General features: G+C 41.1%; 1 protein-coding gene and 2 non-coding genes across 5 annotated transcripts; all 3 read right to left on the bottom strand.

The window, feature by feature from the left end:
• Positions 1-9,014: 9,014 nt before the first annotated feature.
• On the bottom strand, positions 9,015-14,330 carry RPL21 (ribosomal protein L21). Of its 3 annotated transcripts, none has more exons than XM_059042114.2 (6): positions 14,075-14,330; positions 11,222-11,300; positions 10,845-10,906; positions 9,923-10,035; positions 9,248-9,398; positions 9,015-9,141 (listed from the first exon to the last, which is right to left on the bottom strand). In XM_059042114.2, exons 2-6 carry the CDS (start codon positions 11,286-11,288, stop codon positions 9,052-9,054), a joined length of 483 nt encoding a protein of 160 aa, XP_058898097.1. In that variant the 5' UTR covers positions 11,289-11,300; positions 14,075-14,330; the 3' UTR covers positions 9,015-9,051. The 3 variants fall into 3 exon arrangements, with proteins under 3 accessions (XP_058898097.1, XP_066872345.1, XP_066872344.1); XM_067016244.1 differs by having other exon boundaries at positions 12,471-14,083; XM_067016243.1 differs by lacking the exon at positions 14,075-14,330 and adding an exon at positions 13,903-14,072.
• On the bottom strand, positions 9,755-9,879 carry LOC131743605 (small nucleolar RNA SNORA27). Its single transcript, XR_009331874.1, has one exon. It is a non-coding gene; the product is annotated as a small nucleolar RNA SNORA27 (small nucleolar RNA).
• Positions 10,142-10,214, bottom strand: LOC131743600 (small nucleolar RNA SNORD102). The gene has a single exon (XR_009331868.1). It is a non-coding gene; the product is annotated as a small nucleolar RNA SNORD102 (small nucleolar RNA).
• Positions 14,331-24,452: the final 10,122 nt, after the last annotated feature.

The raw sequence follows: 24,452 nt of genomic DNA, 5'->3' as shown, positions 1-24,452 counted from the left end.
AAGACAGTTACTATTTACAGAACCACCTTGAAACAATTAGGTTCCAGGGGTCCTTGAGCAGTTCAGTGACAGGGGCCTGGGTTATTTATTGCCTTTCAGATTCTCTTGGCCTCTCCTTCTTGAACACAAAATGGGTCCTGCTTCACTAAATATCAAGTACTCATCCAAGCAGGAAGGGAGGGAGGGACCCTCCGTCTCTTTTTATTATGAAATAAAATAATTCTCAGAACCCAGCAGACTCTCTTACATCTCAGCGGCCAGAACTGGGAAGCTGGGAACGCGTATATTCATGCACCTAGCGGAAAATACCGGGGTGGCCAGGACCAGCTCGAATCAGTTCCTCCCTGGAGGCCACACACATTGCTACCCTGTTAGAAATCCAGCAACAGAAGAGGGGATCCTTGTTGAGCAGCAGTCAGTGGGATCTGCCCAAACACCCTTCACTTTCCTGAAGTTAAAATGCAGAACTTAACAAGGGAAAAGAGAGCCCTTTCTTGGCTGAATCGTGGGCTTATCTCCTCACCTCATTCCCTTACAGTCCCTGTCAGGTGTAAGATCATTTTAGGTTAAGGTCGCCCCATAAGTAAGATTCCTAAGACTGTTCTCCGCCTCGTGACAGCTATGTTCCATTTTGCACGTACAGTGCACCTTTGCTCAGAACTCAAAATGTTATTCGTTCTCCTCGGAAAGCTCTTTGCATTTGCAAATACCCAAGATCATCCGTGGCCCTTTATGCAGATAATATGTTACTGAACTGCAGAATCATAAACAGCCTTGCCTAAATTGTTGCTGCTTGTCCTCTAGTTCATTTTGGATTTCTTTGTACCCAGTTATGTAAAATTGTGGTGCAAGCAGTATGACACAGGCATGCTGAAGTGGTTTTAAAAAGATAGTAGAAAAAAATAATATAAAAAGATAATAGAAATGTGTAGGCAGATATGAATACACAAATCCGTGGGTGTTTAGAATGACTGTGAAGGGTAGAATTTAGTAATACGCTAATAATATCAGGCTTGGAAAGCTATTAACCCTTCACCAGCCAAAGCTTGATTTCTAGCCCTCAGGCAAAACTTTGCCAGGGGTCCTTCCCTACTTCAGGAATCTCTCCTACCACCATCCATCATCCAATATCAACTACCTTTCCTGTCTATCCTAAATCCTTGAATATTGAGGCTGGAGACTCAGACTTTGCCTTCAAGTACTTTCCTCAGTATAAAAATTACACCTCTCTCCTCTACCAGCTCCCTACTTTAATTCAGCAAATGACTGAAACTCTACTCTCTGTGAGGCCATTAGGCGCTGGCACAGTACATGAACAGCTTTGTTACCATTTACTGAGAGGACAACAACATATAAGACTTGCCTGACTTCACAGACATCCCCATAGTGAAGTTAATTAAAATAATTATTGTTCATCTATCACTGTTGAGTTTACCAAAAAAATTCTCAATTAATTCTTCCTTAATCTTAATCCTGTGAAATGGGTAAAATATCTCCGCCTAAACTGAGGTTTGGACAAGTTTAGTCACTTAGTCATAGAGCCATTCAATAGTGGGCGGGCATCTCAACCCCCCCGATTTCAAATCTTGGCACTGTAGAGAGTAGGATGGAGAACACTGCTCGTGTAAATGCAATGGCAAAGCAGATGGGCTCAGAACTCCAATACAGCTGCAACAGAGAGAATTTAATCTGAATGGGTTTATTTCTGGGTTCTCAACTCTGTTCCACTGATCTCTGTGTCTTTTTATACCAATACTATATTGTTTTGATAATTATACCTTTGTAGTATACTTTGACATCACAGAGCATGATACCTCCAGCTTTGTCTTTCTCAAGATTGCTTTGCAATTTAGGATCTTTTGTGGTTCCGTATAAATTTTAGAACTACTTGTTATAATTCTGTGAAAATTGCCACTGGAATTTCGATAGGGATTGCACTGAATCTGTAGATTGCTTTGGGTAGTATGGACATTTTAACAGTATTAATTCTTCCAATCCATGAGTATGGAATATGTTTCCATTTAGCTGCATCTTCTTCAAGTTCGTTGATCAACTTCTTACAGCTTTCAGTGTACAGGTCTTTCACCTCCTTGGCTGAATTAAAGTTTTGGGTTTTTTTTAATGTGATTGTAAATGGGATTTTCTTAAATTTTCTTTATGATAGTTTATTAGTATAAAAACACTATAGATTTCTGTATATCGATTTTGCATCCTGAAACGTTAATGAATTCATTTATTAGTTCTAACAGTTTTTGATGGAGTCTTTAGGGTTTTCTATGTATAGTACCATGTCACCTGCAAACAGTGACAGTTTTACTTCTTACTTTCCAATTTGAATGTCTTTTCTTTCTTTTTCCTACACATATATGGACAATTTACGACAAAGGAGCTAATAACATACAATGGAGAAAGGACAGTTTTGTCAATAAATGGTGTTGGTATAACTGGACAGCCACAGCATGCAAAAGAATGAAACTAGACCACTATCTTACACCATAGACAAAAACTGACTCAAAATGGATTAGTGACTTGAATGTAAGACCTGAAACCGTAAGAATCCTAGAAGAAAACATAGGCAATAACCCTGACATCAATGTTTTTGTGGATATGACTGCAAAGGTAAGGGAGACAAAAGCAAAAATAAACAAATGGGACTACATCAAACTACAAAGCTTCTGCACAGCAAAAGACACCAAAACAGAAAGGCAGAGATATAAACTACTATGTATATGAAGACATATTGTACAGCACAGGTAATTATAGCTATTATTTTGTAATAACTTGTCTTTTGGCTGTGCCACGCAGCATGCGGGATCTTAGTTTCCTGACCAGGGATCAAACCTGAGCCCCCTGCACCACTGGACCACCAAGGAAGTCCCTGTAATGTTTAATGGAGTATAATCTATAAAAATATTGAATCACTATGCTGTACACTTAATATTGTAAATCAGCTATACTTAAAAACACACACACACACACAAAGGCAACCCACTGAATGGGAGGAGATATTTGCGCTAATATCCAAATGTATAAAGAACTCATACAACAACAAAAAATCCGATTAAAAAATGGGCAGGGGATCTGAATAAACACTTTTCCAAAGACATTCAGACGGCCAACAGGCACATGAAAGGATGTTCAACATCAGTAATCAACAGGGAAATGCAAACCAATCACAATGCAATATCACCTCACACCTGTTAGAATGGCTATTATCAAAAAGATAAGAAATAAATGTTGGTAAGGATGTGGAGAAAAAGGAACTGTGCACTGGTGGGAACATAAATTGATGCAGCCACTATGGAAACAGTATGGAGGTTCCTCAAAAAACAGTACAACTACAATATGACCCAGCTACTCGGCTTCTGGGTATTTATCTAAAGAAAACAAAAACACTGATTTGAAAAGACATATGCACCCTTATATTCATTGTAGCATTATTTGCAATAGCCAAGATATGGAAGTGTCCACTGATGGACGAAGATGTGACATATGTAACATACTACTCAGCTGTAAAAAAAAAAATTGAAATCCTGCCATGTGACATGGATGGACCTCAATGGCATAATGCTAAGTGAAGTAAGTCAGACAGAGAAAGACAAATTCCAAATAATTTCACTCATATGTGGAATCTTATAAAAAACAAAACAAACTCGTGGAAGACGACTGGTAGTTAGCAGAGGGGAAGAAGGTTGGGAAGTAGGTGAAAAGGGTGAAGGGAGTCAAATGTACGCTGAAGGATGGTAACTGAACCTTTGGTGGTCACTTTGTAGTGTACACAAGATGCTGATTTATAATGCTGTACACCTGAAACTTGTTAGAAATCGGGAGTGGGGGTGGGTAGTCAGGAAAAGCTGCAGGGAGAAACGACTGGCCCCTGAGCATATCTGACAGATGTAAACACAAGGGTAGAGAGACGCCTTAGGGAACAGCTCAAGCAAGAGCAGTAGGGCAGGAAGCATCCGGAAAGCGGTCAGGAGATGACCCAAAGGTTGGAGAGCGGGCCGTGGACGGCAATGAATGATGCCCCAGTAAGGCATCGTCTGGAGGCCATGGGACGCCACTGAACTGTTCTCGAGGCAGCCCCTAGTATGTGCAAGTGCCAGAGCTAGGAGCATCCAAAGGACAGGAGACGGTCTCTGCTCTCAAGGATCTTCAAACTCTCCACTTACTCATCTGCCATGAGCGATTCATCTGAACTCTCTTCTTTCTCAGAAGCAAAAATCCAATCAACATCTTCACTTGGGCTAAGCCATCATCTCATTCTGTAGACAGCAAAGAGTACCCCGTGGCATTTCTTTTCCAATCCAAATGATTTCCACCAATTGCACTCTTGCTCGCAAAGTCCCGAGGGGACTCTCTGTGCCCTTCCCGTCAGGGGCTTTGAGGTGGCCCATCAGTTGCTCCTCGCCACTCAGCTTTGCTATTGAAACAAAGAACAAAGAACAAAGAACCCTGGACTGCTTATTCACACCTCTACGCACTTTCTCCACCTCGGCAGTAACAGCTGCAGATGCTGCCTCACTGTTATTGTTTATAACCAAGCAATTGGTCTAAGATTCTATGTAGGCTTCTTGCTTGAACACTACCAATTTTTTCCTTTAAGTGGGGCTGGGATGAATATGCTATAAACACTCAAACCTCAAATCAAATTCAGCTTAAAATTCTCTTGTGCTCAAAAGATAAGATAAACCTAACTTCTTATTTTTAGCGATGCTTACTGTTAAATGTTAGCCAGTGTTTATATTTAGAATCTTTCCCATCCTAGTGCAGAGAAAAATGCAGATCTACCCTGATGGGAGCACAGAAGATACAGGAAACTGGGCGGCTTTTTGGCTACAACGTTCAGAAGCAAATTTCAGTGTGATGTAGTTCATTCAGCCCTCCGGATCAGGTTCAGCTGAACATGAACAGGCATTAAGAGATACCTGGCTAGGTCAGAAGAGAAAGTTCAAGAAGCCACGCAGCCTCATTCCCAACCATGGCTCTTATTAAGAACAGGGTGAAAAGTTTTATAGTTAGAATATTTTTCATTCCACTGGTGTGAGAAAAGGGAATTGTACAGTAAGGGATTAATTTATAAATTCACACTTTGTGATGGTTACTCATTAAAGGACCTGCATTTCAAGGCAGGCATGTAATTTTATCAGCAAACACACATTAGTCAAATCTCAAGGGTTTCAATTTAATTCATCTCTCTGCTAATAAAACCTTCCAAGCTCATCTGTGTAATAGTTGCACCAAATGGAGGTGCCCAAGAGGGAGTTGGAAATACATACACATCTAGAGCTTCAGAGAAAGTGAGCTGTGAAATTGAGTCTTAAGTGTTTAGAGATGGCTAGACATAAACTGAGTGGTTCTCAAATTGGAGCATGCATCTCCATCACCCAGAGAGCTTGTTGTTAAGTGCTGCCCACGCCCCCCTCCCCGGAATTTCTGATTCAGTAGGTCTGCAACTTTAACAAGTTCCCAGATGCTGATGCTGTGAGCTGGGAAACTATACTTGAAGAACCACTGGCTTAGATCACCCAGAAAGAACTCAGGAGTGACAGATGTGGAACATCAAGGAAAATCCAGAATAAGGAGGACGAAGGAGTCAGACAGACAGAGGAACCTGGCTAAAGTGTAATGGCAGAAAAAAAAGGTGTTGGCCCTGACAAATACCAGGGAGATAAAGCCAAATTGGAAAAAGTCTCTAAATTTAATTAGCAGGTGTTTGGTAACCTTTAGGAGTAATTTCATTAGAGTGGTGTAGGCGGAAGCCATATTTGCAGTGGGAGACTGGGAATTCAAGCTACAGAAGAATGAGGAAGACAAACGAAAACCTGCTTGCTTAATTTGCTGGCTTTCACTAGTCTGTAAGCTGAAGCCAAGGAAGCAGTATGTGGAAAGGTTCAAGCAAACAAGAGAAACCATGAAAAATCAGTGAAAACAAGAGCCCTGTAAACATCAACTTTCCCCTTTACTGTCCTTTTAACACTCCTTGAAGCCTTATTTTGCCTTGATTTAAATAGGATTTCCGATTGTACCGCTCCTCCTAGATTGTAACTTCCTTAATGGTGTTTGACCTCCAAATATCTCGTAAATTACTGAATCTGACTTTGGGGCTGGAAGTGGTAGAAGATTAGGTCAGAAAAGTAGTAGAGGGCAGATGATATAGGGCTTTGAATGTGCAAATAAAGGCATTTCAGTATTTGGAGGTCAGAAAGACAGTAAGGTCCAGCAAAGACTGCAGTGGAGGTAAAAGGAAACCAGGTTAAGTGTTCCAGAAGCTAAGGAAAGCCAAATTCAATAATGCAATGTTTTCTCCCACCAGACTAGCAAAGACTAAATTATAATAATCAATGCTGAAGAGACTGCCAAGACAAGCATTTTCACTCACTCATGGAGTGCTAACGGGTACAACCCTTTAGGAAAGCAATCAAAATGAACCAAGAATCTGGAAAACACATTTTAAACTTATTGTGCATAAAGCAAAAAAGCTTTATGCATATTCACATAGTATTGCCATTGATAGTATTTTAGAAAACTGCTGCACCATACACCAAATGGAAGCCTTCACATTTTCTGACTACCTGCCCTAAGAATAACTCCCCTTAGCCAGGCTTGTTTGCAACCCTTCCTTTTCCCAATGTCCAGCCTCACCAGGCCTCCTGCACTGAGATATCTTACACCACCATTTCCTTTTTGACAAGACACAATTATACTTCCTTTCACTTAGTCATAGTTAAACATGGAATCAGACTCGAAGCACGCAAGGGACCTCTAGGAATCATTCAGTCCAATCCCTACTTGCAGATGACACCCTCATCTTACAGAAGCAGCAACAGAAAGCAAGGTTAACATGACTGGCTGCAGAATGAACAAAGAAATGTTTGAGGTCTCTTGATTTTTCCACATGAAGGATTTAATAATCCCAATTACTCCTCGGCAAAATGGTTGGTTAGCCCTCAAAATTCAGAAACACTATAGTTTTATAAAGTACATAGGAAAATAAAACTGAACATAAAGTAGAAAATGTCTTAAAAAAAAAAAAAGCAGTGCTTTTCTCATTAAAGAGCATTTACTGAGTGTATATTATGTGCTAGGCACTAGAAGTACAAAATATAAGGCACAGTCCCTAACCTTAGGTCTAATGAGGAAGGCAGAAGTTTTTAAAAATTATAAACACTGTGAGAAGCAAACACACAAAAATATAGGGGAATTTATTCCACAAACCCAAACCAGAAGTAATCTCCGATTCCAAGCACTTTCATCCCTCTCCTTAAAATGCTCTAATCAGGGACCATTCACCTATGACTCAAGGTGAGTGAACAACAAGCGGGAATTCCATCAAACGAACAAAGCAAAGTGTAGGTATTTCAGGCAAAGGCAAGTGCGTGTGCAAAACTGGGGCAATAAAGAGCAGTTCCATAAACACAATTTTCATAATAGCTAAAGCCATCACGTAGGAAAACAGAAATAAAAATAATTTAGTAGGAGCCAGACTAGTTACACATACCTTGAAAAACTAAACCATGAGTTATAGATACACAGGTTAAGCAATATGCCATACAGCAGGAGGCTCAATAAACATGTCTTGAAGCTGCTTTAATAGTTTACAGGAGAAATCAAAATGTGCCTGCAGGGGCAGGAATGAAGAAACGGCTATGAAAGATATTCATGAAATAGAATTTTTAAATATGCAAAGCGACTTCAACCTGGTGCATAAGTGGTACCATCAACTTAAGATAGAAAAACACAGAACAGGAACGCCAACTGATGCAATTTCTAAGGTTTTCCTTGTTTTCTGTGGTGGTGCTGGTAAACAATTTCTTTTGACCAACACAGTCATGTTTACATATAACCCTCTACCACTAGATGTGAATCTTTAAGGGCAATTAATAACCACCATTTACTGAGTTCGGTTAGGAATCCAAGATTCAAAGCCAGGGTTTGTTGGATTCCAAAGGAGCCCTATTACCATCACACTTCACTAGATGAAACTGAAGGCCACTAACATTGGGTTTTTACCTATTCACAGCATTTACTAAAATTATACACAGGATCTTGTCCTCAAGTCTAATAGTGGGGACACAGAATACCAAGTGAGTAGTCAAGGTTTTCATTTTAAATAAGCTTGCTACAGGTATTATCACAGAAAACTGAAGGCAGGGGGATGAGATATGATCAAGTCCTTACTGGATGTTTACCACATCCTATTAAAAATATCCAGGAAGTAACAAAACCTAAAACGTGTTCCAACTAGACAAAGTAGCTTTAAAATATTCCTATTAATTTGAAGCAATATAGAACTGCTGACTAAAATCTGATTATGCAGCCAGATTGCCTGGGTTTGAATCTTTGCCCAACTCTATGCACCTGTAACCGCAGGCAAGTTACTTGTGCCTCAGCTTCCTTTCATGTCAAATGAGCAAAATCAAACTTATTCCAAGTTGTTTATGAGTACATTATGTAAAGTGCTTATAATGCCACATAACATATTAGATACTATATAAATACTTACCTGGTTTAAATAAAAAAGGTATTCTAGTTTTTTAACACTTTTCTGAGCCCTGCTGCATGAAAGGTCTGAACAACTCAGAACTAACATGTAACTCACAAAGGACCAGGAACGGGCTTTTAAACCATGTATTTTTAAATAGTAGGCTTCAAAGTTAAGTTCCTGATCCTCAAAACACAGCTACTTAATTTATGATGCAATTATGAGCATCAACTTTTCCTGAGCTTAATTATAATGCAACAGATAACTTTCACTCATTTAAAATCCTTTGTTCATAGGAATTTAGAGACTATTTTCAAACTAGTACAAATATTTTATAGGTAATATCTAGCAGTTTATTAACCAATGGAGTATACTGCACAACAAACTACCTCACATCTTTCATGAATAAAAACCACTAAATTTGAAAAGTAAAAAGATGTCACCCACTGAATTCAGACACAATTAAAATGTGCTTTAAATATTTGTTTGGGGAAGGGGGTCACACACTTCTACTCAATTAAGAGAAACATTTATACAGTCCACGTCTTTTATTTTCTTTACACCTATCATGCCATGAATTCATAGGGGATGGGCTCCAACAGTTCAGGCTCCTTTCCATTGGTTCTCACGAAGTGTGCTTCTCTGGGTGGAGCAGGCTATTAAAAAAAGGCAAGGGAATAATTATGAAAAGTACTGTCACTCAATTTCAAAGTGCTCCCAGAATAACGTAGGTAATACCGAGAAACCCTGCCACGCACTCACCTGGCGCTTCAGCTGCACCCAAGTACCTTTCTCTTTGGCTTCCTTCTTTTTCTGATCGTTTTCCTTCACCCGTTTCAGGAAGCTGTCCCGGCTCTTAGAGTGCTTAATATGCTCGATACGCACATTAATTCTCTTGGCAAGAATCTTGCCCCTGGAGAGAGAAGAAACTCTTAAGTGCATCAAAAACACAGCTAAAATTCAGAAAATTCTGTCAACAGTTTCATTTATTAATTAAACCATGAATATTTTTTTACCCACAGATAGGATAAATCAACGAGATGATGGCAAATTTATAATCATTTATTAAATCTTACTGAATGGGGCCTTGAGGCAAACATCCCCACTTTTAAGCTCTCTTCTGATGAGGTGACAGACTCTGAAATACCAAATAATTTAAGCAAAACCAGACCGCTAATAAAATTTACAACTTATTAAACTTTTTGCACTGTGAAAACCAGAACGGCTTAACTAACAAACCCCACAAAACTTTCCAGTAAGTTTATTACAATTTGTTTCCTCTGACAGGTTACAAGACAAACACCCAGTTTGCTTGAGTTTTAAAAGGGTATTCTTTGCCCCACTTGAATGACCAATAAAGACATAAGTCCAACTGGCAAAGTGAAAGGGGGTGTGAGGGAATACTAAGTAGGCACAAAGAACTATGACATTACTTACTTAACTTGTTTGTTTACAATGATGCCAACAGCATGCTGGGTAACATTGTAGACTCTCCCAGTTTTGCCATGGTAACATTTGTGGGGCATTCCTTTTTGAACAGTGCCCATTCCCTGTTAAGAAAGGAGATAAATGTTATGCCAGCAATTTCCCCCTCCTTTTAAATCCAAAGTGACCAAGATATTCCAAGATTTTTTTTTCTTTAGATGGCAACTCAAGAGCTTTCAGAGCCGGTGAAATGTCATTTTCACGTTGCTTTAAAAGCAATCAAAAAGACAATCATCATTAAGCTCTAGAGTGCCAGGACACGTTTAAATACAAATTCACAAGATTTCCCCCCCTTAATTTTTCCACTAGCAGTTAAAAACAAGTAATGAGAAAATTCTTAGACTCAAGAAGAGCACTTTTAAAACTCTTGTTTATTAAAGTAAAATTAAAATAGCCATTCTAGGGACTTCCCTGGTGGCACAGTGGTTACGAATCCGCCTGCCAATGCAGGGGACATGGGTTCGAGTCCTAGTCCAGGAAGATCCCACATGCCGCAGAGCCACTAAAGCCCATGCGCCACAACTACTGAGCCTGCACTCTAGAGCCCGTGAGCCACAACTACTGAAGCCCACGCGCCTACAGCCCAAGGTCTGCAACAAGAGAAGCCACTGCAATAGGAAGCCCGTGCACTGCAACGAAGACTCAACAACAAAGACCCAATGCAGCCATAAATAAACAAATTTATTACAAAAATAAAAATATAACATAAAATAGCTACTCTACACTCTCACGAGCTCTTTTTCAGGAAATGGATTTTCCCCAAATTAGGAAGATAAAAAGATACAATACACCCTATTCAGATTTTAATATTAAACACAACCTTTCTAACTTCTAATGTTACTCTGTAGTTATTTCCCCAAATTTTATAATTTACCTTGATATCTACAATATCACCTTTCTTGTAGATTCTCATGTATGTGGCCAAAGGAACAACTCCTGCAAAAAACACAAAAAACCCCAATACTGTCAATATCAAGATTAAAAAGTCAAGAGTAAGAGATATATATAACTTTACTAGCTTTCAACACACACTACTTTTTGGCAGTTACGTGTACGTTAAAATCTTGCTGGTTGACAATTTAAGAACCACTAGATAAAATTCATGCTTTTTATTTATTACAAATGAGTTAGGTAGATGCTGATTAATTAATGCCATTTATTAAGAACACATTATATGAACGACAACATATAGATAATAAAACACAAATGTATGCCACGCTTGCTCCCAAGGAGGGTGGATCTACTACTCACCATGTTTTCTAAAAGGCCTAGAGAACATGTAGCGGGTGCCCCTCCTCTTTCCTTTTGTGTTGGTCATTTTGGCGAATTACTGAAACCAGAAAGTATCAAACAGTCAAATACAACTGCAAAATTGACATTTGCCCCTTTAACCAAAAAACGTGTAATTACAAATGCACTAAGTTCAGTAGCAACACGAGAATCAGGCAACTATCTAAAAAGCTGGCTCAAGAATCAATAGCTCTTATAACGGTAAGAAACAGTAATTTTACCCAAGATTTCTGCCAAAACTCCTAAAAAGCAGAACTGGATTTTAGAACCCAAAGCACTATTTTCCCTATTAGAATGTAGCAACACAACAGGACTTCTGCCACACTACATCTGTAGAACCCAGCTCAGACTGCCAAGAACACTGGAATTACCAACTAGAGGCAGTTTATTGTTGCAAAGCACGACAAAACTCACTCTTGCATTTTTACATAATGGATTTAAACCCCTTTTCTTATCAACCTATGGATTCCTCTAATATGGCACCTATTAACTGTCAAAAATCTCTAACTCATTTAATATATCTAATTACTCAGTTGTTTACCAGAAAATGTGAGGTAGAAGGCTTTATAATCACTGACCTAATTTTGACATAGGTTTTGCCACTTACCTGCTGGGAGACCAACATTTAAACCCTGATCCTCATATGTAAAACAGTCTTAAATACTTTTATAATCAACTAAGGTAATGTCCACAAAACATTGAGCAATTAGTAGCACATGCAAAGCGCTTACTAGTAAACAGTACTTTATCATTGCCTAAGAATTCACGTATAGGCCACTGAGTTGAACCTTTCACTTTGTTTCCCAAAAGGTCAAAATAATGGTTTTAATTGCCTCAGATCATCCAAGGGCAGAACTACCATTGCTGACTACTCCTACCACAAGGCAAAATACACCAAAGACCAGCTTAGGTTGTCGACAGTGTTCTAATGTAAGTCAACCTCTCAATTTATTACATCTTAACCTTAAAGAAAAGTGACTCCTAAGTACCTTTTTCATACAACTCGTGTGGCAAGGAGACCGAAGAATGTTTCAGCTGACCCATCAAAGTCAAACCACTGTTACAACGAATGCACACTTCATTTTAAATGGTGAGAAGAATCTATCAAGTACAAGTACTGTCTTAATTCTCAAGTCTACATTTGCATTAAGTTCATATAAACTCCCGTTAAGTTCATAAACAAGGACACATGCTCTTCAGGTCAACTCACTTCATGGAGACACAAAGTGACAGAATCAGTAATATAAGTCTTTTTTTTTTTTCTTCCGGTACGAGGGCCTCTCACTGTTGTGGCCTCTTCCGTTGCGGAGCACAGGCTCCGGATGCACAGGCTCCGCGGCATGTGGGATCTTCCCGGACCGGTGCACGAACCTGTGTCACCTGCACCGGCAGGTGGATTCTCAACCACTGCGCCACCAGGGAAGCCCGTTTTTTTAAAAAAAATAAATTTATTTTTAAAATTTTTGGCCACGTTGGGTCTTCGTTGTTGTGCACCGGCTTTCTCTAATTGCAGCGAGTGGGGGCTTTTCTCATTGCGGAGCACGGGCTCTAGGTGCGCGGGCTTCAGTAGTTGCGGCGCATGGGCTCCAGAGCGCAGGCTCAGTAGTTGTGGCACACGGGCTCAGTAGTTGTGGCTCGTGGGCTCTAGAGGGCAGGCTCAGTAGTTGTGGTGCACGGGCTTGCTTGCTCCGCAGCATGTGGGATCTTCCTGTACCAGGGCTCCAACCCGTTTCGCCTGCATTGGCAGGCGGATTCTTAACCACTGCACTACCCGGGAAGCCCTGGAAGTCCTTTGACTCCAGAGCCCACGCTCCTTCCACTAGACCCATTTTTCCGAGTTCGAAATCCATCAGGACCCAATACACATATAATCGAGTGAGTTTTCAAAAACAATACTTAATGTCCCAAGCAATGATGATTTAGAGTCTACAATACTACCAAAAATGGGACCCATTACGGGGGCGCAACCCTTTGTTTCCTCAACGCTGGCAGCTGGCTGCTACAAACTAGACATAAAGATGCAAAACTAAGACTAACAGGTTATTCAGTTAACTTTCCCCCTAAACGCCTAAATCAGACACAGCTATTCAGGAATCCCTTCGCTCAACACTTGCTGCCCTGACATGAACAAAACAGTACCCATAGCAAACAAAGTATCTTCCCTTTCTCCAATTGCGGTCCCGAGCCAGCATTAAGAGAACCGAAAATCTCCCACGTCAAAGACGAATGGGCTGGGCTTCTTCATCCAGGGCGACTCAGGGGCACCTCTGCAGTTCTCCGACCACGACCCCCGACTTTCTCACACACCCCCAGGCCTCAAGGGAGATTAAAACCGGCACCTGGTTCTCAACCCGCTCCTACTGCGCCGAAGCCCCTACCCCAGGGCATTACAGTATGGGTCCTACAACCAGAGTTAAGATGCCACACTGAAGGCGTTGGAAAAGCAAGCGGCCACGCGGCGTCAGAGCCGATCCCCAAAAAACCCAGGAAAGGCGGGCTGAAGCCGTAGGGGCGCTGGAAGGACGAATTCCTTTCCCGATGGACCAGAATCGGCTTATCTAGGTGCCTCGGCCTCGTTTTTCCAGAGCCTGTCCCCCCGCAAACCCACGGCATTGCAGCCTGGTCCCCGGCCCCGCGCCCGCCGCGCCGAGTGTGGACGGACACAGCTCCACCGCCCAGGCCAGCGGGCCCCAGGCTAGCTAGATGATCTCCCTAGGGCTCCAATGCACGGCCTCAGCGGCCACAGGGTTGGAACTCACGCCTGAGGGACAGGGGGAGGGACAGGAGGCTCCAGGAGCCACGCGCGGGCAGTACCTGGAAGATGGCGGTTCCGGCCGAAAAGAGGGAGGCGGTCCCGCGCGCGCGCCTTACAAGGGCCTGCGGGCTGCCCGCGGCGCTGCCTGAGAAAACGCCGGCCGACAGCCACTCTTTCCTGGGTAAGGGTGTCGTGCCTGAGAACCAGAAGAACCTGTAAGGATATTTTCCTTTCTTGCGAAAAAGAGGTAACCGACCGACACAAGCTGACACTTGGATCTTGCCAGACAGCCCGGAAAGGGGCCTTCAAGGGCGTCAAACAGGCGCAGACGTCGCGAGCGTGCTGACGTTTGCCCTTGCGTCTGACGCCACGGGGGAAGTGGGCGTTTGCCTGCGTCGTCGGGCATCGCAGTGGTCTGGTACTATGTTGTCTGAGCTTTTTTCTGGGCTCTGAACCAAAGTTTGTGGGAATGGTTACGTGGCACAAAAGCAAAATTATGGTGAAGAAAGCATGTTGTATAGTTTATATATGTCTTTTATTATATTTTATTATATGTCTTTCAAACGTTTTTCCTCTCAGTGCATCAAAACACTACGCACCTGCTGGTAGGTACGTACCCATGTTACAACCACTTTGCGAAGCAATTTGGCAAAATCTAATGAAACCGAAAATATGCAAATACCAAATTCCAGCATTCCGCTCCTGACTGCTTATCGTATGGGAACTTTGCTATGTAGACAAGGATATCCACAACAGCACTAGGAATAGAAGCAAAAAGTTGGAAACGTCCACCAATAAAAGCATAAACCCATTATGGGGTATTCATACGGTGGAATATTATATGCCAGTGAGTCATGAGTGAGCCTGCAAATGTGATGAAGCAAAAAGAGGGAGATGTGGAACATACATAATAGGACAATTTATACATGTACAATTTTGAAACATGCAAAACAGTACTATATATTGCTTAGGCATATATGCATATATAGTGAAAGTAGTCAAGAAATACAAGGGGATGAAAATCAAGTTTAGAAACGTGGTCTTGTCTGGTAGGGAGGGGACTATAAAGAAAGGGGTATACAGGAGGCTTTAACTATTTTGACTAATTTTAAGCTGGTTATTGAATACATGGGAGGTGATTGTTTATTCATCTCTATACTTTTTAATAAATATTTTCTAAATTTATTTTTAATTAATATTAAATATTAATAAATATTAATAGTTTTAAAAGGGTAGTTTTAGATTTAGCAAAAAATTTTTTTAGAAAAATGGTACAGAGAATTCCCATATACTTGGCACCCAGTTTACCCTATTGTGAACATCTTAACATTAGTATGCTACAGTTGTTTCAATTAGTGAAACAATATGGTACATTTTTAAAAATTTATTTATTTTTGGCTGTGTTGACTCATTGCTGCACACGGGTTTTCTGTAGTTGCGGCGAGTGGGGACTACTCTTCGTTGTGGTGCTTGGGCTTTTCATTGCGGCAGCTTCTCTTGTTGCAGAACACGGGCTCTAGGCATGCGGGCTTCAGTAGTTGCAGCGCACGGGCTCAGTAGTTGTGGCTCATGGGCTCTAGAGTGCAGGCTCGTTAGCCATGGCGCACAGGCTTAGTTGCTCCACGGCATGCGGGATCTTCCTGGACCAGGCTCGAACCAGTATCCCCTGCATTGGCAGGAGGATTCTTAACCACTGAGCCACCAGGGAAATCCCATTTGGATGCTTTTTGACTAATGTAAATATAGAGCCTTGGAACCAATATCCCCCTAATCAAGATCTAGAATATTGCTGGTTAACAGTCCAGTTAACAATTTCCTGTGCTTCGTCCCAGCTAATCCCCTCCCCAACTAGAACAATTCAACATTCTGATTTCTATAACCATAGATTAGTTTTACCTATTCTTAAATTTCATATAGATGGTACTGTACAGTATGTACACTTTTTGTCTGGCTCTTTTTTTTCAGCTTAGTGTTTTTAAGATTCAATCATGTTGTTGCTTGTACCAGTAGTTTATTTTATTTTTTATTGCTAAGTAGTATTCTACTATACAAATATACCACAATTGATTTATACATTCTTCTCTTGATGGAAATTTGTTTTTTCCCCCTCAGTTTTATGCTACTATGAAAAAAGCTGTCATGAATATTTTTGTGAATATGTTTTCTGTTCTTCTGGGTGATACCTAGAGCATTGCTTGATCCTAAGGTGTCTCTAACTTCATAGAAAATTGCCAAATGGTTTTCCAAAGTGAACCTCTATTTTTATTTATTTACCATTTTCCTCTGAAGAGAGTAAGGCATTTATTTTTACTACAGGCTTTTCAAGTAGGTTTGTGTCATTAGTTCCATCGTACAGATCTGAAAACCAAAGTGGTTTCCTAAGTGTCTAAAGGTCAATTTACCTCCAGTTTGAGATCATTAATGTAAAAAAGAATAAGAAAAGGATTGAAACTTAAAGAAATGTGAAGTAAATTAAATGTAGAAAGTAGGAAAACTCAAAATTCATTCAATATTTATAAGCATCTAGATTAAATAAGGTACTGAAGTGCGTAATGAGACCATAAAAATGAATAAAACATAATCTTTGCCCTCAAGGACTCCACAGAGAGCTCGGTGGAAGAGGAAGATGCTAGACTACTCTAAGTGGAAAAGCAGACGACACAGAGTTGAGCAGTGTGGGTGTTCCGTGGATGATCCACTGAGCCTAGATTAGAGGAAGGCATGGGAGAGAAGAATCCCTGGATGAAAAAAGAAGCTTCACAGAGGAGGCTGAACAAGGAGTCACGCTTTGACCAGAGAACAAGTAGTAAGAGTATTTGAGGCAGAAAGTATTTTTGCATATGTAAAGGCATACAGATGGAAACAGCTTTAAAAACTCAGAGAAATGAAAGCCATCCAATAGTCTTAGAAAATAAGGTCAACAAGTGAACAGGAATGTGACATTCAAATGAAGCCAGTTTATGATTTTGCACCAGGCTTGAGTGAAGTACTAAGAGAAACCCATAACTTTCGGTCATTAAAGTAAGTTTACATCTCTATTTCCGTTTTTGTATTTTTCCCTGTAGAAGCAGATTAACAAAGTATACATTTTGTTTTATTTTGGTTTTCAGGAGACATTGGCATTTTAACTCCAGCAGGGCAAATTTTCTAAGCTAGGAGGGAACATGGATCTGTCCTCTTATGTGTGAGGCTCTAGTTGGAAACTCTGAGTACCAATCAGCTCCATAGGATTTGCCCTTTGTCTTGGTGAATTGGCAGGAGGACAATTTCAGATAAGAACCAGTTAGGATTTTCTAGTGTAGAAAATATATAATGAAAACAAGACAAAAAGACAACCCTCAGAATGGGAGAAAATATTTGCAAATGAAGCAACTGACAAAGGATTAATCTCCAAAATTTACAAGCAGCTTATGCAGCTCAATATCAAAAAAACAAACAACCCAATCCAAAAATGGGCAGAAGACCTAGAGACATTTCTCCAAAGAAGATATACAGATTGCCAACAAACACATGAAAGGATGCTCAACATCGCTAATCATTAGAGAAATGCAAATCAAAACTACAATGAGGTATCATCTCACACCAGTCAGAATGGCCATCATCAAAAAAATCTACAAACAATAAATGCTGGAGAGGGTGTGGAGAAAGGGAACCCTGTTGCACTGTTGGTGGGAATGTAAATTGATACAGCCACTATGGAGAACAGTAAGGAGGTTCCTTAAAAAGCTAAAAACAGAACTACCATACGACCCAGCAATCCCACTCCTGGGTATATACCCTGAGAAAACCATAATTCAAAAAGAGTCATGTACCACAATGTTCACTGCAGCTCTGTTTACAATAGCCAGGACATGGAAGCAACCTAAGTGTCCATCAACAGCTGAATGGATAAAGAAGATGTGGCACATATATACAATGGAATATTACTCAGCCATAAAAAGAAACGAAATTGAGTTATTTGTAGTGAGGTGGATGGACCTAGAGTCTGTCATACAGAGGGAAGTAAATCAGAAAGAGAAAAACAAATACCGTATGTTAACACATATATACGGAATCTAAAAAAAAAAAAATGGTTTTGAAGAACCTAGGAGCAGGGCAGGAATAAAGACGCAGACGGAGAGAATGGATTTGAGGACACAGGGAGTGGGAAGGGTAAGCTGGGACGAAGTGAGAGAGTGGCATGGACATATATACACTACCAAATGTAAAATAGCTAGTGGGAAGCAGCCGCATAGCACAGGGAGATCAGCTCGGTGCTTTGTGACCCCCTAGAGGGGTGGGATAGGGAGGGTGGGAGGGAGACGCAAGAGGGAAGAGATATGGGAATATATGTAAATGTATAGCTGATTCACTACGTTATAAAGCAGAAACTAACACACCATTTTAAAGCAATAAAGATGTTAAATAAAAATGTTTTTTAAAAAAAGAAAAAAATACATTAGACCCTTGGCACGTAGACTCAGTCCTAAGCAAAAATAGCTGAAGTTTGGGTGAGTTCAGAAATTAAATTGTTATAGAAAAAAAAACAAAGTATGTAATGAGAATTTTGTCTCCAGGAAAACGTCACTGTAATGATAGCCAAAGTAATGAGGTAGAAATACCATGAATAATTGAAAAACATATGGTGAAGAATAATTACACAAAATAATCTTTTTTCCATGAAAATTTTCATTTGAGATCTTGAGAAGCAGAAAAAAATGAAGATAAACTTTTTTTTTAATCAAGTAAGACAAAGATTGTACCCTTGCAGAATTTGATTCTCTACATGAAAACAGGCATAAACAAGCTTGTGACTATGTGATTAGACATTCAAACTGAATCTGAACCCCATAACTCAGATCCTCCGTATCTTCATCCAGATTTTTCTGTTCTCAAATCCTGTTTCTTGCTCCAGCTTCTAAAATATCTTCAACTGCCTTAGACTTTAAGGCCAGAGCAGCATGAGGAAGAACCTAATCAAATATCCAGAGTACTCAGACAGAAAAAGTATTGAAGTGAGAGTTGGGAAAGACATTGCAGTGATTTATGGAGCCTTAGTTATGTTTAGATAGTAAGGCACAACTTGGAAATGTGTGACAGACAAATTTCACGTCTGTTGTTAGCCCTGTTTGATAGATTATATGGCTACCTGGACCTGAGTTGAGAAATTTCTTTTTTTTTTTTAATGACCTTATTCAGTGCCCCATCAATAAACAGAATATCAAGTTTTCATTTCACTTAAAATTTCAAGAATCTAAGTTGAAAATCAACTGATTGTCTATCTTTCAAGGTCCAAGCGTCATTCATATGGAAAATTAGAACTCACTGGTTCAAAGACAAAAGACTTGTCTTAAAAAGGCTCAAAAGATTTCTTGGATAATAGATGGGTCTTACAAAATACATTTTATTTTTTTTTAACATCTTTAGTGGAGTATAATTGCTTTACAATGGTGTGTTACTTTCTGCTTTATAACAAAGTAAATCAGCTATACATATACATATATCCCCATATCTCCTCCCTCTTGCGTCTCCCTCCCACCCTCCCTATCCCACCCCTCTAGGTGGTCACAAAGCACCAAGCTGATCTCCCTGTGCTATGCGGCTGCTTCCCACTAGCTAGCTATTTTACAACAAAATACATTTTCATGAGCTAAGTGTAAATGAATCAGCACAGTGGATTAAGTTATCCTTAAATTTGTTTTACTTATTATTTATTTAAAAAATTTTACACTTTGACTCCCTTCACCCATTTCTCCCACCCTTCACCCCTCCCCCCACTTCTGGCAACCACCAGTCTGTTCTCTATATCTAAGATCTGTCTTTTTTTTTTTTTTTTTTAGATTCCATGTATAAGAGAGATCAGACAGTATTTGTCTTTCTCTAGAAGTCTGACTTGTTTCACTTAGCTTAATGCCCTCAAGGTCCATCCATGTTGTCACAAACGGTAAGATCTCTTTCTTTTTTATGGCTGAGTAATATTTCACTACATATGTATATTTATATATATATATGTGTGTGTGTGTGCATCTGTGTGTGTGTGTGTGTGTGTGTGTGTGTGTGTGTGTGTACAAAAAAACCCCTAAAGATCCATCAAAAAAACTGTTGGAACTAATAAATGAATTCAATAAAGTTGCAGGATACAAAATCAGTATATAAAAATCTGTTATATTTCTATACACTAACAACTATCAGAAAGAGAAATTAAGGAAACAGTCCCATTTATAATTGCATCAAAAAGAATAAAATACTTAGGAATAAGTTTAAACAAGGAAGTGAAAACCTCTATACTGAAAAGTGTAAGACATGAAGGAAAGAAATTGAAGACACAAATAAGTGGAAAGATATTCTGTGCTCATGGATTGGAATGAAATTAATACTGATAAAGTGTCCATCCTATTCAAAGCAATCTATAGATTGAATGCAATTCCTATCGAAATTGCAATGGCAACTGGTGAATTGTCTTGAACTGAAGTTCTTGGATTTTTAAAAATATTTATTTATTTATTTTTAGCCGCATTAGGTCTTTGTTGCTCCGCGCGGGCTTTCTCTAGTTGTGGCGAGCGGGGGCTACTCTTCGTTGCGGTGCATGGGCTTCTCATTGCAGTGACTTCTCTTGTTGTGGAACGTGGGCTCTAGGCGTGTGGGCTTCAGTAGTTGTGGCGCGTGGGCTCAGTGGTTGTGGCTCGTGGGCCCTACAGCGCAGGCTCAGTAGTTAATGGCTCACGGGCTTAGTTGCTCGGCGGCACGTGGGATCTCCCCGGACCAGGGATCAAACCTGTGTCCCCTGCATTGGCAGGTGGATTCTTAACCACTGCGCCACCAGGGAAGTTCAAGTTCTTGAATTTTTAATTTATCCTGTAATTAGACGAATTTTGCTTCACTGTTATTCTCTCACGTCCTTATATTTCCAGTGAAACTGCTTGTTAGGTCAGATTTGTGGGAAAATCAGATAGGTATGGAACTCACACTTGATTATGCTTGTTAAAATTTCTCTTGGAGACACTTAAAAAAAAAAAATCTACAGATGTTTTCTCAAAACAGTCTTTCTGGCTGTCAAATGAATTAGGTGAGCAAGTGGGCCTCTGTCCTCTGATTAGATTCGGAATTTTCTGCTGACTAGCACAGTGTCCTGTCTCTACCTTCTGCTGTCATTCGGGTACTTGGCTGTACTCTGATGGGATGAAGAAGAATCTGTGGTTGAAATGTTTTGACTACAGTACTTGCTGACAAAAGACTAAAACCTTTTTAGCCATTAGAAAAATTACTCTGGCTACAGTTTCATATATGCCAGGAAATTTTGAAATAGACTTTTTGGAAAAATGATAATAACTTTAACCATTATAATGAAGCACAATGACATCAATATGCTTCTGCAAAATAACTGATACAAAATGCTTTTTAAAAGTTTTAGCACTGGGACTTGTAGCTGAAGCAAAAAGTGTTATGTGAATAATCTTTGCCAGACATTGTTTTATTTTATTTTTTGCGGTACACAGGCCTGTCACCGCTGTGGCCTCTCCCGTTGCGGAGCACAGGCTCCGGACGCGCAGGCCCAGCGGCCACGGCTCACGGGCCCAGCCGCTCCGCGGCACGTGGGATCTTCCCGGACCGGGGCACGAACCCGTGTCCCCTGCATCGGCAGGCGGACTCTCAACCACTGTGCCACCAGGGAAGCCCTACTCCCTCTTTTTTTATTCTGGATAATTTTAACCTATCATCAGATTGGCAAGTCACCTCTAATAAAATATAAACTGAAGATACATTTTTTTTTCTTCGTTGTCTAAGCTATTTAATTTTGTTCTCCTTTGCTATTGTCTAGTTCCAAAAGGAGCAGCTTAGTGTGAAATTTGTGGGAAGGATGCTATTCAGAGTTTAATGTCATTATGTAGTAACCCAATGAAAATCCAGCAGGAAGAATGTAGGTGTTTCTAGAAAATGCTAAAAATTGTTTGAAAAATGAAGTCATAGACATAATTTCTCTAAAATGGAACATTCAGTCATAGAGTTGGAGGTTGAATAAATGAATGGATGATTGAATGAAAGGTTGTTTCAAAATGCATCATTAATGAATTGGAAATAATCAACTGTGTCACTTGGTCCTAAAAACATTCCTCTAAGGAACTGTTAGCATCATATGGCAGACTTTAAAAAATAATAATAATAATACCGAAGCCCCAGGTGAATTGAATCAGAATCTCTAGGAGAGGGGATTAGACATTAGTATTTCTTAAAAACCCTCGCTGAGTCTAAACTGTAACAGGTTGTGAACCACAGAGCTACAGCCTTGTATGACTTCAAAGTGAGATCCAAGGACAACGTCACGTGGGCCGTTGTTATCGTTCAGAATCTCTCACCCCACCCAGACCTGCTGAACTGCTCTGCAGTTTAACAAAGTCGCCAGATGACGTGTAACAGTATTAAAGTTTGAGAAGCTCTGGGGCGTCGGAATTGCCTTCCGTCCTGCACGCTATTCTGCTACATCTCGGATCAGGAGGTTGGGGACAGGTCGCTAGGATTCTGTTCCCACTTTAATCTGAAAATGAGTGTGGGGGTGGGTGCAATAGGTGAAGGTGGTGAAAAGGTGCAAACTTCCAGGTCTAAAACAGATAAATCCTGGGACTCCCCTGGCGGTCCAGTGGTTAAGACTCCACGCTTCCACTGCAGGGCGCACGGGTTCGATCCCTGGTTGGGGAACTAAGATCCTGCGTGCTGCACGGCGCGGCCACAATCAATCAATCAATCAATCAGTCAATCAGTCAGTCCTGGGTTGTACTGTACATCACAGTGACTATAGTTAATAACACTGTGTGTATATTTGAAAGTTGCTAAGAGAGTAGACCTTAAAAGTTCTCATGCATGAGGAGCCCCACATAGCTGAGGGTCAGACTGTGTTTCAACTTCCACTTGAATGGAACTATGTCTTCCCTGCAGAAATATCCTTCCTAGGCCGCAAGCCCAAGGTCAGACAGGAAGCAGGTCTTCTTTTGCTGGTTATTTGGTGTCATAGTGAGAAGGGCCACTCCTATCCCCCCACCTCGGTTCCCAGACCACTGCAGTCCGGTTATGGGGGCAGTGGCCTCAAATGCTGGCTGCTGGGTTGGGGAACTGACTGCATCCACTAGGCAGGTACCCACCTTGCAGGGTCTTCCCTTCCAGCTGTCACCGTAGCTGTCTTCAGCAGGCCCCTGTATTAAGCAATCTCTTTCTAGGGAATGAAGCATGTGATAAAGCCAGTGAATTCCATGGCCCAGCTCCCACTGGCAAATGACAGCCTCTGAAAATGCATCTTCTTTGGGGAGGAGATGCCGAGTTGCAACAGCGTGGTGATAGATAAGACATTCTCTAAGTTCAGGAATGTTGGTGCTGGCAGAAGTCCTGGGGGCAGGGAAGGAAAACCCGTGATGGGAGCAAAGATCTGTCTCTCTGAGGCTGGTTCTGGCCCCTCCATGGTGGAAGGGGTCTCCGGGCTGGTCCCCTTGGGGAGCGGTGCCATTTTAGGGTCTCCGTGTTGATCAGCTGCTGGCAGATCGGACATTCAGCCTTGTCAGCAGCCAGACCAGCGCTGGTGAGAGAGAGTATGCTACTGGCCTGTGCACAGCTTCCACCCCCGCCTCGTGTGTCCCTTGCTCATGGGCCCATGGAGCAGTCACGTGGGTGGCGAGGAAGAGACTTGCACACATCCACAGGGTGGATCATCTTGACCACCTGATTATCGCTCTGGGCTGCGTTGTACCTCCTAAATCCACCTGTTGAAACCCTAGCCCCCGTGTGTCTGTATTTGGAGACAGCCTTAAGGAGATAATTAAAGTTAAAGGAGGTCATATGGGTGGAGCATTAATCCAATAGGACTGTTGCCCTTAGAGGAAGAGGACAATTATATGTTCATTATAGCTTAGTAAAGCTGGAAAAAAATTTGAATAAACAAAAATGAGGAACAAAGGGAAAAAAAGACCAAGAGACATCAAAAAGCCCTCCATGCATGCTCAGAGGAGAGGCCAGGTGAGGACAGAGAGAAGGCCACCTTCTATAAATCAGGAAGAGAGGCCTCACCAGAAACCAGTCCTGACGGCACCTTGGTCTTGGACTTTGAGCCTCCACAACTGTGGGAAGATAAATGGTGGTTGTTTAAGCCTCCCAGTGTGTGGAATTGTATTCTGGCAGCCTGTGTACGTTCCGTGCACATTCCGAAAAGTCCAGCCACACGTCTCTCCCCAAGCTCTCCTGTCACTAAACAGACAATTTATGTTTTCCAAGTCCCCAGTCAACGTGGTGAGCATGTTACCACTGGCCATGAATTGGATGGATGGCATTCCTCAGACCTCCTTCCCTTCCATACAGAATAAGCCGGAAGCAATGCCTGCAGTCCCGCCCACTGGGGGGGCCGTCTCTCCCTCCCTACTTTCAGGCCGTCCCTGCGCAGGGCTGCAGCTCAGCGGCTCATTCCTGCTGTCTGGTTCC

This window comes from Kogia breviceps, chromosome 16 (assembly GCF_026419965.1).
Source record: "Kogia breviceps isolate mKogBre1 chromosome 16, mKogBre1 haplotype 1, whole genome shotgun sequence".
In the NCBI taxonomy this organism is placed as follows: Eukaryota; Metazoa; Chordata; class Mammalia; order Artiodactyla; family Physeteridae; genus Kogia; species Kogia breviceps.
The sequence above is the reverse complement of the archived record's forward strand: the minus strand, read 5'-3'. Positions and strand labels throughout refer to the sequence as shown.

Excerpts from the sequence above, each read along its gene's own strand:
- RPL21 (XM_059042114.2), bottom strand. The coding sequence starts at position 11,288 with ATGACCAACACAAAAGGAAAGAGGAGGGGCACCCGCTACATGTTCTCT. Across the intron at positions 9,399-9,922 it reads ATTGTAAACAAACAAGTTAA|GGGCAAGATTCTTGCCAAGA; the intron begins GTAAGTAATGTC and ends TTCTCTCTCCAG. Across the intron at positions 9,142-9,247 it reads GGGTGCAGCTGAAGCGCCAG|CCTGCTCCACCCAGAGAAGC; the intron begins GTGAGTGCGTGG and ends TTTTTTTAATAG.